General features: G+C 44.7%; 1 protein-coding gene across 3 annotated transcripts in view; it reads right to left on the reverse strand.

Moving 5' to 3' along the window:
- Window positions 1-16,090, reverse strand: part of KIF5A (kinesin family member 5A) — a 141,467-nt gene that overhangs the window by 78,721 nt on the left and 46,656 nt on the right. For all 3 annotated transcript variants that reach the window (XM_066584422.1, XM_066584423.1, XM_066584421.1), the window contains exons 2-5: window positions 6,750-6,837; window positions 5,177-5,250; window positions 4,648-4,752; window positions 920-968 (exon numbers count right to left, since the gene is read on the reverse strand). In XM_066584422.1, coding sequence (XP_066440519.1) covers window positions 920-968; window positions 4,648-4,752; window positions 5,177-5,250; window positions 6,750-6,837 — 316 coding nt within the window. The remainder of the gene's footprint in view (window positions 1-919; window positions 969-4,647; window positions 4,753-5,176; window positions 5,251-6,749; window positions 6,838-16,090) is intronic.

The raw sequence follows: 16,090 nt of genomic DNA on the forward strand, positions 1-16,090 counted from the left end.
AAGACGTGTGGAGACATCGGTGGCTGTTTTGGAGCATCTTGCAAGAAATGAGTCAGATTTCCTGGACAAACTGGTAACTGGTGATGAGACATGGATCTACCACATATTACTGTTCGTTATTGACAAAGACGAGGCAAAATATTAAGGAGAATGTCAAGGAAAGCTCTCCAAAGGTGTCATCCTGTTGCATGATAATGCCCCATCACACACTGTAGGGGCCAGAATTGCAAAAATGATCTCCTTAGGCTTTCAACTGATACCCATCCACCCTATTGCCCGACCTGCCTCTGTCTGACTACCATCTGTTCCCCAATCTCAAAAAACACTTAAAGGGACAACGGTTTGGGAGTGTTTTGGAGGCAAGTAATGCTACAAATGACTGATGTGACCAGTAGTTGGAAGAATTCTATTTGCAGGGACTTAAAAAGCTGCAGGAGGTGTCGCTAGTAGAGATGAGGGAGTATACTCACTAAGGCTAACTACTCAAGCGAGTAGTGCCTTAGCCGAGTATCCTCCCGCTCGTCTGTAAAGATTCGGAGGCCGGCGGGGGGCGGGGGAGAGTGGGGAGGAAAGGAGGGGAGATCTCTCTCCCCCTCGCTCCCCACTGCTCACCGCCGCAACTCACCTGTCACCTGCGTCGGCAGCCGAATCTTTACAGACGAGCGGTGAGATACTCGGCTAAGGCACTACTCGCTCGAGTAGTTAGCCTTAGCGAGTATGCTCGCTCATCTCTAGTCACTAGTGCATTGGCATCCGGGGGGAATATGTAGAATAGTGGGGTAGTTCCAGCTTCTTATCTCAATTTTCCCTGGGTAAGGCTCAATACTTATCAGCACCCCCTCATATTCGTACCTTCTATACACCAAAACAATTCCATCTTATTGTACCTGTGGGCTCTTCATCTCTGCGCACTACTTACCGTCTAGCAAATCCCTAATCTTATCCAGGTAAATCTCAAAGTAGGAAACCTGAAGAAAGAACAAGAACAGATACCGCATCATTATTACTATAATCATAATAAACGGCATACCTCTGGAAATGCAACACAATAAACCGCACTGTTGTATGACAATCAGTCCTTACATTTATTGTATGGATCTCTCAGGACTAGAAAAACATGGCTACTTTCTTCTAAAAACAGCACCCCATCTGTCCATGATGGTGTCTGATGTTAAAGTTCAGTTCTTTTGAAGTGAGTGAGGCTGAGGTGTAATACCACACACTAACTGTGGATAGGTGTGGCGCTGTTTTGGGAAAAAATTGTTTATTTTTTCTAATCCTGAACAACCCATAACACTGGAAATGGTGATCAATAATCTAATCAATCATAAATTAACCTAACTGCTTTGAACACACAATAACATTTCAATAATTTAGCACCCCTGGGAGCAGAAAGGGAAGGGGACAGATCTTTTTTATAGGAGTATTAATTTTTCTAAAACATTTTTCCTTGACAGCGTCTTAGAAGGTGACATACAGAGCGTAAGGAACAGATAATTACCGAAGAGTAGGGAGTAGGAAAAGGGGTAATCCTATATATTATTGTAACCTATATATTACAAACAAACTTTGGAACTCTGTGAAGAGACAGTTGATTAACTCTCCATATAGCAAGGGGATAGACTTTAACCTCTTAAGGACCAGGTTGTTTTGTACCTTAAGGACCAGACACTTTTTAGGGATTTTACCCATGTGGCAGTTTTACTGCTCTATTTTTTTTCCTTTAGCTACCAAAATTATTTTTGCTGCGTTTTTTTTTCCGTGACATATAGGACTATTTTTTTAATATCTTTTTCACTGACTTTTTTTCCCGTTTTTTAGTTTTATTGGGGGTAAAATGCTAAAAAAAAATGATTTTTTTAACATTTATAGTTTTTAAAAAAATTATTTTTATATTTACACTAAAATAAAGTATGGAAATGGGTTCCTCTATTTATTTCGGACGTTTTGATATATAGTATGTATGGTTTTGGTTTATAGGGCGCATACGGTGACGGTTTTTGTTGGCGTCTGCTTTGTGTTATTCTCTTTTTTATGTATGTTTTGTTGTTTTATTCTGTTGTTTTGTTTTACTTATTTATGTAATTGTGTTTTTTACTATCTATGTCCCCCATGACGTCATATAAGACCTCTGGGGGACACTCACTTTTTTTTTTTTTAACTTTATTTGACATTTTCCCACTGTAGCTGGGGCGTCCATAGGATCCCCAGTTGCAGGGGATAGCAACCCCTGTGGTGACATTAGTCACCTGCAGAGCTGCCAGGGTCTAAGTCTGATCCTCCAGCTCTGCAGTAGCAGGGAATCCCGGATGGTCACATGACCCCCCGAGGCTCCCGTAGTGAAAGAACTTCTTACTTTCACTTTGCCCCGACAGTGTTCATTGAGCACTGTATATCGGGGAAGCAGAAGGCAGGAAGGGTTAAAAACCCCTCCTGCCTTCTGCTCCAGGTTATCAGCTGTCACTAACAGCTGATAAACCGTACCTGCCTCTGACTGATTGCAGAGGCAGGAGGCTTAGAGCACCGCCGTATTTTTACGATCGGTGGTCATTTAAGCCCAGCACCAGCCGCCGTATATATACAGTGGCTGGTCGTAAATGGGTTAAAGAGAATGTGTCGTTAGAATATTACCTATTATATACATCCCATTTTTGTGTTAAAAATATTTTTAAAGAATATTTAAAGAAATATTTCAGCAGTCATCTCACTGACATCACAGGCAGGATTACACTGAGAGATAACACCTATATGTAGAGAACACAGGATCCACCATTCACAATAGATGTAATCTGTAACTATCTACTCCCCTCCCTGCAAAATGACCCCCGCACAGGTCACAGAGCATCTTATTACTGTCGCAGCGCGGGCTGCAGTGGGAGGATCAGGTCCAGGGTGATGTCACGCTGTCAGACCCCGGCTGTTATGTCCTCACAAATGCTCACTGTCACTTCAGCGGTGGGCACTGACAGTGGCACTTCTGCTGTTATAGATTTATTGACGGGGTGGTGGGTCATCCCAGCCACCCAATCACCATTGGTCTGTGTATGTTTATTCCAACCCCTCCTCTTAGAGGGCAACAGTTATACTCCAGCCTCAGTTGGTCTGGTGTGACTTGCTGTCTGAGCTCTCTTCCAATAGCTGACTGACTCCTGACTGATACCTGTCTGACTCCTGTTTTACTCTCATCCAACACCTGGCTGTCTCTTGTCTTAAGTCCCGCTGCCTGAAGCGGTATTTGGTACAGTCGGCCATTTCTGATACTGACCTGCATATTTGCCAAGCTAAGTCTATCTGTTGGTTACTTTATCTGGGGTGTGCTTACATATTATCTCTCTGGTTGCTACACTTGTTTTCCATCTAACTTTTCCTACATTCCCTTTCATCAACTAGCGAAAGTCAGGGTTACCCCAGGTCCCTAACATGGGGCCATCCTTATCAGGGCAATCGCCTTCCTTATAGGCAGGGCTCTTTTTCATCTGCAGGTTAGGGTCAGGTCTCCCTTTTCCCAACTTTTAGTTCCGTTATATACAATTTGTGTTAAGGCCCATTTAGACACAACGATAATCGCTCAAAATTCACTCAAAAGCCGCCTTTTGAGCGATAATCGTTGTGTGTAACTGCACTGACATCATGCAGTTTTCTTTAAGCCATCGCTCATCGTTGTCTTTCAGCGTGCTAAAAGACAACGATCAGCCTTATCACGGATTCACAGCGGGATACAGCTGATACTATTGTTTCAGCTGTATCCCGCTCCCTGATGACAGGCTGGGTTTGAAGAACAGAGCGGTCCAGCCGTGTTCTTCATACCCCGCTCGGAGCGCTCGGCTGTATAACGGTCGGGCGCTCCGAGCGGAGAACAGCTGGATGCAGAAAACAAACGGGGACCCCCTGCTTGCCTTCTGCATCCTCCACTCGTAGCGCAAGGTAGTCGCTCATCTTGAGCTATCATCTTGCGCTGTACATGACACAACGACTATCGCTCAAAAGTCGCTCAGAAGACATCTTTTGAGCGATAATCGTTGTGTCTAACATGGCATTTACCCATGTTAGTATATTGTGTGTATATCCATCCAATTAGGACGCATTCAATTTACGCCCATGTGGGCCACGTAAGCCCTGAATATGTGATAAATGCTAGAATGGTAAGGATAGAGCAACTAGGACCACCTCAAATCTCCAGAACGGGAGACCCCAGTCACCCGTTCTTCCCAGTTGTAAGACCATGGCTAGAAAGAGTTTGAATGGAGCTACATTCCATCATGTGCTCTGCTGTTCTATCCAACAAAGTGCTATGGCGTTGCTTCATTATTTGATATCCGTATGAAAGCGTTTAGGTTTATTGTGCGTTTAATATTATTCTGGGAGTTCCTACAATTGTGGAAAATGTCAGACCTCTAGAAATTGCCCAGATGCATCAGCAGTTTAGTTGAAATGAGTGTCAGACTTCAATCACAGTGTCAGGAAGGATAAAAATATAGTTCAACAGGCAACGTCTCCACTGCCTGCACACAGAAAATGATTCCTTGTATTAGAAAAGAGACAATCTGGTCCAAAATAATCTTCTGACAAGTCAGAAAAACACTCAGGGTTTCCCCTTGATTCTTTCGTATTACAAAGCACTAATGTATACAGTATTGTAGTTCTTACCTTTATATGGAATTCCAAGTTCTCATCCATGGAGTAGATGTGGTTGAAAATATCTCTAGCGATTCTGGGTATTATTCCCATCAGTTGAGGATCATGAAGCTTCCCCTGAGGAAAAGTGGAGAATGACAGTCTGTAGGTCAGAGCTGACGCATGACAAATATCTTTTGATGCTAACGAAGAGCCTAATGAAATTTCACCTTTTTCAAAAGGACCTCCATTGTTTCAAATGGAACTTTTTAGAGTACTGTGAACTAAAACTTTACTGGAAGGGTATAGTTAGTTCCACCTTGTGGAAAGCACCTAGAAGGTGTAAGGAGGCATATAAGGTCCAGCATGCTCTTCTGGGAAATTCAGAAAAGAAAATAGGGAGATGGTCCAACGCCTCTGCAGCGCCACCTACTGGAAGGCAGGTTCCCTATACGTCAAAGTCTGACCTTCTAACAGGCCTTGTAACATGATGGGGACAATGCTTTTCAATAGGTGGCACTGCAAAATCTCCCCACTAAAACTTTACGACACACAAGCTTACCTCCATGGTGTGGGTCTTTCCAGATGCTGTCTGCCCATAGGCAAAGATAGTTCCATTGTATCCAGCCAGCACATCTGCAGGGAAGAAGGAAAAGTAGGTCTTTGCATACATCAGTAAGACCCAAGCTATATAAAAATATATATATATAACCAGGGAATTTCACAGATGCCCTTACCAGGCAAAAAAAGGGGACATCATCACTTCAGGGGAGACTTCCTCGGTTTTAATAGCAAAATGAAGAGAAAACGGCTAAATATTGTATGTAGACTAAATATTGTCACTGGAGGTGCATGCGGGGTCTCAGTGAGGGTGAATATCAAGAGATTTGTGTGGAGGTGCTTCCAACCAGTTTTATCTACATGGAAAGGGCTGAAACTGGTAGACAGACGTATATAGAAATGCTGGATTAGGGCAAACCTCCAGAAAACTAATTGAAGAACCAGTGGGGTAAGAGGAACTTTTTATTGGACGGTATTATAAGTCAGGGACTCAACAAGGATAAAGACACCACTGCTGCAGGGGATGCATGGGGGAACAGACTTGAGCTGCCAGTAAAGGAGTTCCTATGCATAACCAAGCATCCTCTTATAACTACCGTGTTTACCCAAAATAAGACCTACCAAAAAAATAAGCATTACCCTGTTTTTTTTGGATTTTTGGTGAGGCTTGAAATATAAACCCTACCCCGAAAACAAGTCCTAGCGACGACTGTGATTAGTTCATCAAGCACTGCATTGATTGGTTCTTCAAGCGCTGCTTAACCAATCACAGCCGTCGCATTGTGGAGGCAGGATTTATAAATTGGCAGAGGCGCGGCATTGATTGGCCAATTCATAAATCCCACCTCCACAACGCGACGGCTGTGAATGGTTCTTCAACCGCTGCTCAGCCAATCAATACAGCGCTGGAAAAACCAATCGCAGTCATCGCATCGGTTCATTGAGCGCTGCATTGATCGGCTGAGCAGCGCTCGAGAGCTATTACTTCCTGGAGGTGGGATTTATGAATCCCAAAACCAGAAAGTGATCTTCTGTTGGCGAACGAGGACTGCAGGACGCACAGCGTAGCTCTGGAAAGCAGCGGATCGAGTCTGCTAGGTGAAATAAGACCTCCCTTGAAAATAAGACCTAGTGCCTCTTTTGGGGTAAAAATTAATATAAGACAGGGTCTTATTATTAGGGAAACACGGTATTGTTTTGCTTTAACCTCGCCAAACGGAGGAAGAGGTTTTGTCCTCGAAACACATTTCTTGCTGGCTGATAATTTAGTCCAATAAACATTTCCTTCTACCTTACTGGTTCTTTAATTGTTTTTTGGATCCGGCAGTTTTATTGACATCTCTTTGTGAGTTTCAATAGGGCATCATAAGGATGACATATTATAATATTGCCACAAGCCTGGTAGCCTGTCACATTGACTAGTGTTACAGGCTGTAGAAAGGACAGTAGCAGAGGAATAGCCCACCTCCAGATGACTGTACACACCTTTACTACCCAGTTTACTGCATTTCAAAAATGTCTTAAATTTATGGTTGAAAAGTTGAAACAAATCACAGCAGGTATAATAGCATTACCTTTAACAATTTGCATAGCACAGGCATGGTAGACTTGATCCTGAGTCGTATTTGGTGGAAACACACGATCAAAAACATAAGGTTTTCCCTAGAATACAAAAAGAAAATTATTTAAGTAAATGTAATATAATTTATAAAAATATTGTATCTACATTATCTCAGATACAGAAGGACATTTGGTATGCAATATTAATACATCATATTGCATATACTTAAAGGGATTGTCCCACCTCTAACTACCAATGACCTTTCATCGGGATAGGTCAAGCACAGAACACCAAGGGATTTGCCACCAGGGACCTACGTCGATCAACTGTTCCCTCACACTGCTGTTCTACGTCAATCAGCTGTTACTGAAAGCAGACAGTTCATACATTATGCAGAGGACCAGATTGGTATTGCAGACTGAGTCCCCTTCACTTCAGGGAAGAGACCCTGCAATACCCGCCCAGACCACTGCAGAATGTATAGAGCTGTCTGCTTCTGGTAACAAAGCAGTTCTGGACAGTGGTCTGGGGAAACAGCTGACTGACGGGGGTCCCAGGTAGTCTGCTATCCTGAGGATAGGTTATATTAATAGCTAGAAGTAGGACAACTCCTTTAAGAAAGAGAAACACTTTGGAAATGTTGTATTTAATAAAAGAACATTCCAGACAAAACTAAAAACAGTTTAAGCCAGCATAGTGTAACCGCAACCTTCAATGTACTTAAAGGGGTTTTCCAGTTCCATTGAATAACGCCTCTTCCCTATATAATGAAAAGGTTATACAACTTTTAAATTTACTTTCTATATCAAATTTTCACAGTTTTTAATATCTCTGCTTGTAGTCATTGAATGGGAACTTTGATAGCTTACGTCCAACGGAAGAAAATCTGGTGTAGCTATGTAAGGATCATATAGGTGCACAGCTAGTTACAGCAGAATTATAATAGCCCAGCCTTGTAAGGCTGTATTCAGAAGGGCGAGATTTCCGTGTGAGTTTTGTCTGTGTCGGACAGAACTCACATGGAAGAATATCCCATTCATCTGAATGGATCCATTCACACAAGTGATTTTTCATTTGGACCGACAGTCTGAGTTTGAAAAATCGATGCATGACATATTCTGGTCCGATTCTCAGATGAGATTGGGACATGTAATGTTTGATGTCCCCACACCAACTGGGTGACCGTGTGCTATCTGGTACGAGTTGGGCCTGAAAATTCATTCTCGACCCTGTGAATGCGCCCTAAGAAGTATGTCCGTGTGATTATTACATGACCAGTAGAGATGAGCGAACGTACTCATTTAGGGCATTTTGGCACTCGAGCAACGCTTTTTTCGAGTAACTAACTACTTGGGCGAAAAGATTCAGGGGGCGCCGGGGGGCGCGGCGCGGTGGAGCGGGGGGTAGCAGTGGGGAACAGGGGGGAGCTCTCTCTCTCTCCCCCCCTCACTCCTCACTGCAACCCCCCGCTCACCCCCGGCGCCCCCCGAATCCTTTCGCCCGAGTAGTCAGTTACTCGAAAAAAGCGCTGCTCGAGTGCAAAATCGCCCAAAACGAGTACGTTCGCTCATCTCTAATGACCAGTAAGTAAGCAATAAACCTTCCCATTCAAGTGAAGCTACAATATGGTGCCAATCAATCTTCTGGGCTGCAGCCCTTGTGGTAGCCCTGTTCTTACAACTTCTGTGAAGTAGCAAAAGTGTTATGAAAAACCTTGATACAAAGTATCTTAAACTAAAGAAAACAATTCCTCCAGCCCTTACTAACCCAGCAGAAGACACGTCACCAGTCGGGGGGGGGGGGGGATGCAGGATTTGGTGTCCCCTATTTTTTGAGCCTTTTCCTTTCCGTTTTGGTAACAGCAAAACAGGAAAAAAGTTTTCAAGCCCATAAAAGGTATTGCAGCGGAAGGTCTTCAGTTTCAATCAGTTTCTTCATTTTCCATCGCCATTCCGTTTCTAACACTGGAACAAAAGCCTAGGCTGCTGCGCATTTGTTTATAGTTTCGGAAAACTAATACGAACAGATTCTTTTTTTATTGCGTTGTACTCAGTGGGAGGCGGATGGAACGGGAAGACAATCCGTTTTTAGTGGTGGCTCTACCTTAATGAATGTGGCTCAGTGGTTAGTACTGCATCCTTGCGATGTTGGGGTCCTAGGTTCAAATCTCATTAAGGGCAATATCAACTTTAAAAAACTCCATATAGTCATCATCCTTGGTCAGATTATAAATCTACTGCTCTAGCACAGCAAGGTAGCAGTGCTAACAACTAAGCCACTGCCTTGTTCTTCCATTGCTAGAGAATGAGAAGAGCAAAAAGAGAACATACAAATCAATGCAGTCATCACCCTTGGTCAGATTTGAACCTACCCCTCCAGCAGTGCCAAAAACTGAGCCACCATGTTGAAGAAGAGAAGAATAAACACAATGAGAACATTCGACTTCCATGCAGATGTTGTCCATAGTCAGACATGAATCTAGAACCCGAGTGTTATAAGACAACAGTGCTAGCCACTGAGCCATCAAGCTTCTTCTTTCTCCTGAAGAGGACAAAATCTTATTCTCCTCCTTCCCCTTCACTTTCTTCTCCTTTGGAAGAGAAGGAAGAAGGTTAAGAAGAAATAAAAAGCATGGTGGCTCTGTCATTACCATTGTTGCCTTGCGCTGGGGTCCTAGGTTCAAATTTGACCAAAGACAACCTCTGCATGGACTTTGTATGTTCTTTTTGAGTTTCTTGTTCTCATTCTTCAGAGAAGAAAGAGCAAGCAGGGTGGCTCAGTGGTTAGCACTGCTGCCTTTCAGTACTGGAGCTGTAGGTTCAAAGGTGAGTAATGGCTGAATGAAGTTTTTCAAATTTGATGTTGCCCTTCATGAGATTTGAACTGAGGACCTCAAAGTATTGCAAAGCAGCAGTACTAACCACTGAGCCACATTCATTGAGGAGGTACCACCATGATGTTTTAAAAAGGCTGAAATGTTTTTCACTTCAGTTTTTAATAAAACTGGATCAGTTGGGGAAAAAAAGCTAGTGTGATTGTAGGCTTAGGGTGAAAAGAGACGACTGCAAGTTCCGAGCGGAATCTACAGATGAAGCAGACCTACAAAGGGAATTACTAACAGGTTTCAATGCATATATAAAGCATTAATGTGCAGACATGAAAGACAGAGAGGAAGTCGATAGGGGATGGCATGATGGATGCCAAGCTGCTGTTCCTTTGTCAACGCGGCGCCAAACCAGCTGTGAGCCGAACAAATAAATCACTATGAAATAGCTGGTTACTGGAGGAATATGGCTACATTACAGGCGCGGGTTGGGCCACAAGGTACTAGGAATCAGCCTGGCTCGGGTTATTCAGGTCAGTAAGGCTTCTTTCACACGGGCAACAGCGCTTTTGCTGCGAAAAAACGTGGAAAATCATGTCTTTGTTCCCGCAATTTTTCAGTGATATCGCTGTTTTTGGGCTTATTTAGATGACCGCATATCGGCTCGGTTTTCACGCGCTTAGCTCCGCCACCGTCCTGCTCTCCCATTGCAAATAGTGTCGAGGGGCGGGGAAGGGGCGGGAGCTCAGTTCCTGCTCCTGGCTCTTCCACCCCCCCCCCCCTGCAGACAAGGACACCGTATATCGGCTCGGCGTGAAAACCGAGCCGATATACGGTCGTCTAAATAAGCCCTTTCTCTGAGAATAATCTCGTATCGCGGCCACTTGCGATAAAACGCATTAAAAAATCATACTTTTTTTTATTACGAAAGTCAATAGGACTTTGTAATGTTAAGAAAGCATTGCATCGCATGAAAATCGCAAGTTTGTGCGATGCGATAAACAAGGAGGATCCAGGGGGAAACATGGGCTATGAAAAAAAATCGCAAATTGTGGCAAGATGGAGCATGCCGCAATTTGTTTTTTCACGCAAGATAGCATCAGAGAAAACATCGCTAATACGAAGGAACCCATTGGAAAGTATGAGCTTCACACACATGCATTTTCTCGCTCTATTGCATTGCGGCAAACTTTTGTTGCCCGTGTCAAAGCGGCCGAATACAAGCGGTAGAAAAATACGCCTGCAGATTTCAGATTGTTCCCATCTGATCGTACAGGAACTGTGGATTTCCCGAACGCTAATCCATACAGAAAACCTGCAGCGTTTGCGGTACGTGTGCGCTTACCATGACGACAGTTTCAATCAAGTATAATCTAGCTGCATAGGTGGTCCGGGTTTTGTGGACGGTGAGGGCTTAAACATATGAAAGTGTATCTTTCCCGTTATGCGGCCGTGATAATCACTTTTCAAACTCTGCGCTATTGTGCACGAGAGAAAAAAAAGCCGAAAGATAGGGCAGGACTTATCTTTTCTCGCATGTAGTAATATCGGACGAGAATTGGGCTAGTGAAAAAGTGATTTTCACAGCCGCAAACACGGTCGTGTGTTAAAACCCTAAAACTAATGAACAGTCCAATAGTTTTCCATGAATGGCGCAGTCCCTACAGAAGCAGCGATCAGATATCAGTCAACGTACTGGACAAATCTAATCCGACCGGTTACTACAGGAAACACCTCCAGATTCTTCTGCCCCAGTTTGTATACAGAAGGAATATATTCTGACAGCCCCGCAGAACACGCTGGCTTCACTGTCAGCGCTCCTAATGCGCCTCTCATTCTCCCATACTTTCCTATAATTACTGCAGCTCCTGTTCTAAAAAGAAAGTCTACTAATTACCACTTTGAACAATTACCGAAAACAGGAGGCTATCAGTGTTTGTGAGATCAGAGAGAATTTAATTAATCTCTAACAAACTGAGAGGTTGCTGAGAGCCAAAACTCTGCAAAATCCAAAGGTTGGGTTCTGGTCACACCTGTGTCGTGACGTCTGTTCACACTTGCGCCGTGACTTCTGTTTACACTTGCGCTGTGACTTCTCCTCACACTTGCGTCGTGACTTCTCCTCACACTTGCGTCCTGACTTCTCCTCACACTTGCGTCCTGACTTCTCCTCACACTTGCGTCGTGACTTCTCCTCACACTTGCGTCCTGACTTCTCCTCACACTTGCGTCCTGACTTCTCCTCACACTTGCGTCCTGACTTCTCCTCACACTTGCGTCCTGACTTCTCCTCACACTTGCGTCCTGAATTCCCCTCACACTTGCGTCCTGACTTCCCCTCACACTTGCGTCCTGACTTCTCCTCACACTTGCGTCCTGACTTCTCCTCACACTTGTGTCGTGACTTCTCCTCACACTAGCGACGTGACTTCCCCTCACACTTGCGTCCTGACTTCCCCTCACACTTGCGTCCTGACTTCCCCTCACACTTGCGTCCTGACTTCCCCTCACACTTGCGTCCTGACTTCTCCTCACACTTGCGTCCTGCCTTCCCCTCGCACTTGCGTCTTGACTTCTCCTCATACTTGCGTCCTGACTTCTCCTCACACTTGCGTCCTGACTTCTCCTCACACTTGCGTCGTGACTTCTCCTCACACTTGTGCCGTGACTTCTCACACTTGCGTCCTGACTTCTCCTCACACTTGCGTCCTGCCTTCCCCTCGCACTTGCGTCTTGACTTCTCCTCATACTTGCTTCCTGACTTCCCCTCACACTTGCGTCCTGACTTCTCCTCACACTTGCGTCCTGACTTCTCCTCACACTTGCGTCCTGAATTCTCCTCACACTTGCGTCCTGAATTCCCCTCACACTTGCGTCCTGACTTCTCCTCACACTTGCGTCCTGACTTCCCCTCACACTTGCGTCCTGACTTCCCCTCACACTTGCGTCCTGACTTCACCTCACACTTGCGTCCTGACTTCACCTCACACTTGCGTCCTGACTTCCCCTCACACTTGCGTCCTGACTTCCCCTCACACTTGCGTCCTGACTTCCCCTCACACTTGCGTCCTGACTTCCCCTCACACTTGCGTCCTGACTTCCCCTCACACCTGCGTCCTGACTTCCCCTCACACTTGCGTCCTGACTTCCCCTCACACTTGCGTCCTGACTTCCCCTCACACTTGCGTCCTGACTTCCCCTCACACTTGCGTCCTGACTTCCCCTCACACTTGCGTCCTGACTTCCCCTCACACTTGAGTCCTGACTTCCCCTCACACTTGCGTCCTGACTTCTCCTCACACTTGCGTCCTGACTTCTCCTCACACTTGCGTCCTGACTTCTCCTCACACTTGCGTCCTGACTTCTCCTCACACTTGCGTCCTGACTTCCCCTCACACTTGCGTCCTGACTTCCCCCCACACTTGCGTCCTGACTTCCCCTCACACTTGCGTCCTGACTTCCCCTCACACTTGCGTCCTGACTTTCCCTCACACTTGCGTCCTGAATTCTCCTCACACTTGCGTCCTGAATTCCCCTCACACTTGCGTCCTGACTTCTCCTCACACTTGCGTCCTGACTTCCCCTCACACTTGCGTCCTGACTTCTCCTCACACTTGCGTCCTGACTTCCCCTCACACTTGCGTCCTGACTTCCCCTCACACTTGCGTCGTGACTTCTCCTCACACTTGCGTCCTGGCTTCTCCTCACACTAGCGACGTGACTTCTCCTCACACTTGCGTCGTGACTTCTCCTCACACTAGCGTCGTGACTTCTCCTCACACTTGAGTCGTGACTTCTCTTTACACCAGCGTCCTGACTTCACTTTACACCTGTGTCATGACTTCTCTTCACACGTCATGACTTCTGCTCACAGCAGAGACCTTAACGCTCTGCTGGATCTGCCGAAAAACTGAGTCTATGAGCAAAAACACAATGCCGTTGGCACAACTACACTCGGCAGTACTGAGCGTAGTTGAACCTGAACGAGGAGATTTCTTCTTCCTCGCCAGAGTACAGGTGTTGGAAAATAACCGCGGGAAGATAGCGGCTGCCCCATCCTTCCAGCACCATGCATTCATGGGGAAGATAGGGCAGGTCCTATAGTTTCTCAGCCGTGGTATTCACATCTGAGAAGTCCCCCACAGTGAAAACGAAACCACTGAACTCCTATAGAAATCAATGGTTCCTTTTTGTCCCGTTATAGGGCCGTGATTATCATGGCGTTACCAGGTGAGAAAAACACGTCCGTGTGTATTGTCCTAAATGGGGGGGTTAGAAAAATGCGCACAAAATATGCAAGGAAATGCGTGAAACACTGCGTATTTCCCTTAGAAAAAGAACCCGTCTGGAACTAATCAGCCCTCAGTGATGTGTGCTGCGCTATTGTTTCCGGCTAACACAAGAGAATCTGCTGGAAGCTTCTTAAAGAGCTCTGGCACAGGTGTGGTCACGAAAATGGGAAATCACATAAAAAAAGAAAACTAAAACTACTGTTTTTTAATGTGCCATTATCGTTCTACTACATATTGTGTTTATGTGCATTTTATATTTTAAATTGTTTATTTTATGTGTATTTATCGCATAACTGTCTACAGCGTTTAGTCGTGCGTTTCAAATGCCGCGCTAAGCGCTGTAAAACGCCCCCATTTCAATGGCGCCTCGCAGACTAGCATTTAAAAATAGTGCTTTTAACGCTGTGATTTTACAGCGCTGTCTGCCGTATTTTCGTGCGTTTTAGCGCTTGTTAACACACCTCATCCCCCGTGACTATGATGGGGTGCGTTATAAAACGCTGTCAAATGCGTTTTATAAATGCTGCGTGACATCGCAGTAAAACATCACGGTTTCGAAACCGCAGTGTTTTGCAAATGCATGCGTCAGAGCGGCCTGTGGAAGAGGTCTGTCCGACCTCGTTAAATTCTCATTTGACTGCACGGCACATTCTGTCTACAGTAGCCAAATATACCAGGAGAAGAGCTGTGGGTGTAATCCAGCCACTGACCTGATACAGAGGACTGTATACGCCACTAATGGCGGCGTCCCGCGGTCGTGTTTGCTCAATCATTTGCCCATGCAAAATCTGCATAAACACAGGGAATAGAAGCCACTTATTTTAATGGGTTTGTCCTAATAAGCCTGTTTTTTCCTGCATTTTGCCAAGCAAAAATGCAATAGAAGTCTATAGCAAGTGCGAAAATACGTAAGGGGAAGGGTCTGATGCTGCGCAAAACACAGGAAAAAGAGGACAGCTGGTTCTTATTAGGCTGAAATAGCCATTAAATTCCACGGAAATTGCGTGTCACGTAATATACGGGAAAAAGCTGATTATGGTCCTCTTCAAACCCCATTCATACGCAAATACGCTGCAGCGAGCTTTTTTGCACAAACGCTCGTATGATACCACCCTAATAGTAGCATGGTCTACCAATGAAAAATAACATGCTGCAATTGCGAAAGCTGATTTATTATGGAGCTATTCCCATCTCTGCTCTTGACCCCCTCTCCTCCTGCTAGTCACTGCATCCAGCCTCCAGCAGGTGGCAGTGTCTTATGAAAAGAGCACCCTGTGCTACGCTGTTTCCATTAGGCTCCATTCATACATCTGTGCTTAGCTGTCAGTTGCTCCAAAATTTGCATGCGCAATGCGCAGTACATACAACCCATTGGTTTAACAAATGCGTAAAATACGCACGCAATTTCGTCGCGCAAAAAAAATATATGTAGCATGTTCTATTCTCCTGCACGTATGAAACTAATTCAACTACTTAGCCATTTCAATGCATGGGACCACGGCTGCGTTTTTATTTTATTTTTTTGCACGTACAAATAGTACACAGTTGCGTGTGTAAATACACTCTTGTGAATCTGGCCAAAAAAAAACGGAACCACGACAGATCGATATTTTTGATTTTTTTTTTTACACAGGTGTCAGTGGGATATAAAACCGAACAGACTGGTTCCTGTTTACTTATTAATGTTATGTCTTGATAAAAGGGATCCGTTTTTTTTTCTACTGAGTATGTACGAGGATAAACACTGATAGACGTTTAACGGATGTAAAACAGAAACACGCGGATGGTTAGCGCCTGCTTTAATAACAGATTCGTAAAAAAAGGGGGGGGAGAAGTACCCTGGAATTCTGAAATGCGGAGTCAGCATGGCACGACACACTGCACTAGTGGAGTAACTTCCAGTCACTTCTAGGGGAGTTACAGAAACAGCATAGCACAGGTTGTTTCCGCTGCTTCCATAAACCGAGCCAATTCTTGGAGCCAACAGGAAAACCCCTTTAACCCCTTAATGACACGACCTATTTTAGGCTTAAGGACGCAACGATTTTTGGCAGATTTTCATCTCCATTTTTCAAAAGTCATAACTTTTTAGTTTTCGGGTACACTATACTGTAAAACTTTTATTATTATTTTTATGATCGTAGAGAAAGAAAACGCATCAATTCTGCCATAGATTTTTTTTCTTTTTTACAGCGTTAATCATGCAGCATAAGTGACACAATGCATTTTTTCTACGGG

The sequence above is a fragment of the Eleutherodactylus coqui genome, chromosome 1 (assembly GCF_035609145.1).
Source record: "Eleutherodactylus coqui strain aEleCoq1 chromosome 1, aEleCoq1.hap1, whole genome shotgun sequence".
Lineage (NCBI taxonomy): Eukaryota > Metazoa > Chordata > Amphibia > Anura > Eleutherodactylidae > Eleutherodactylus > Eleutherodactylus coqui.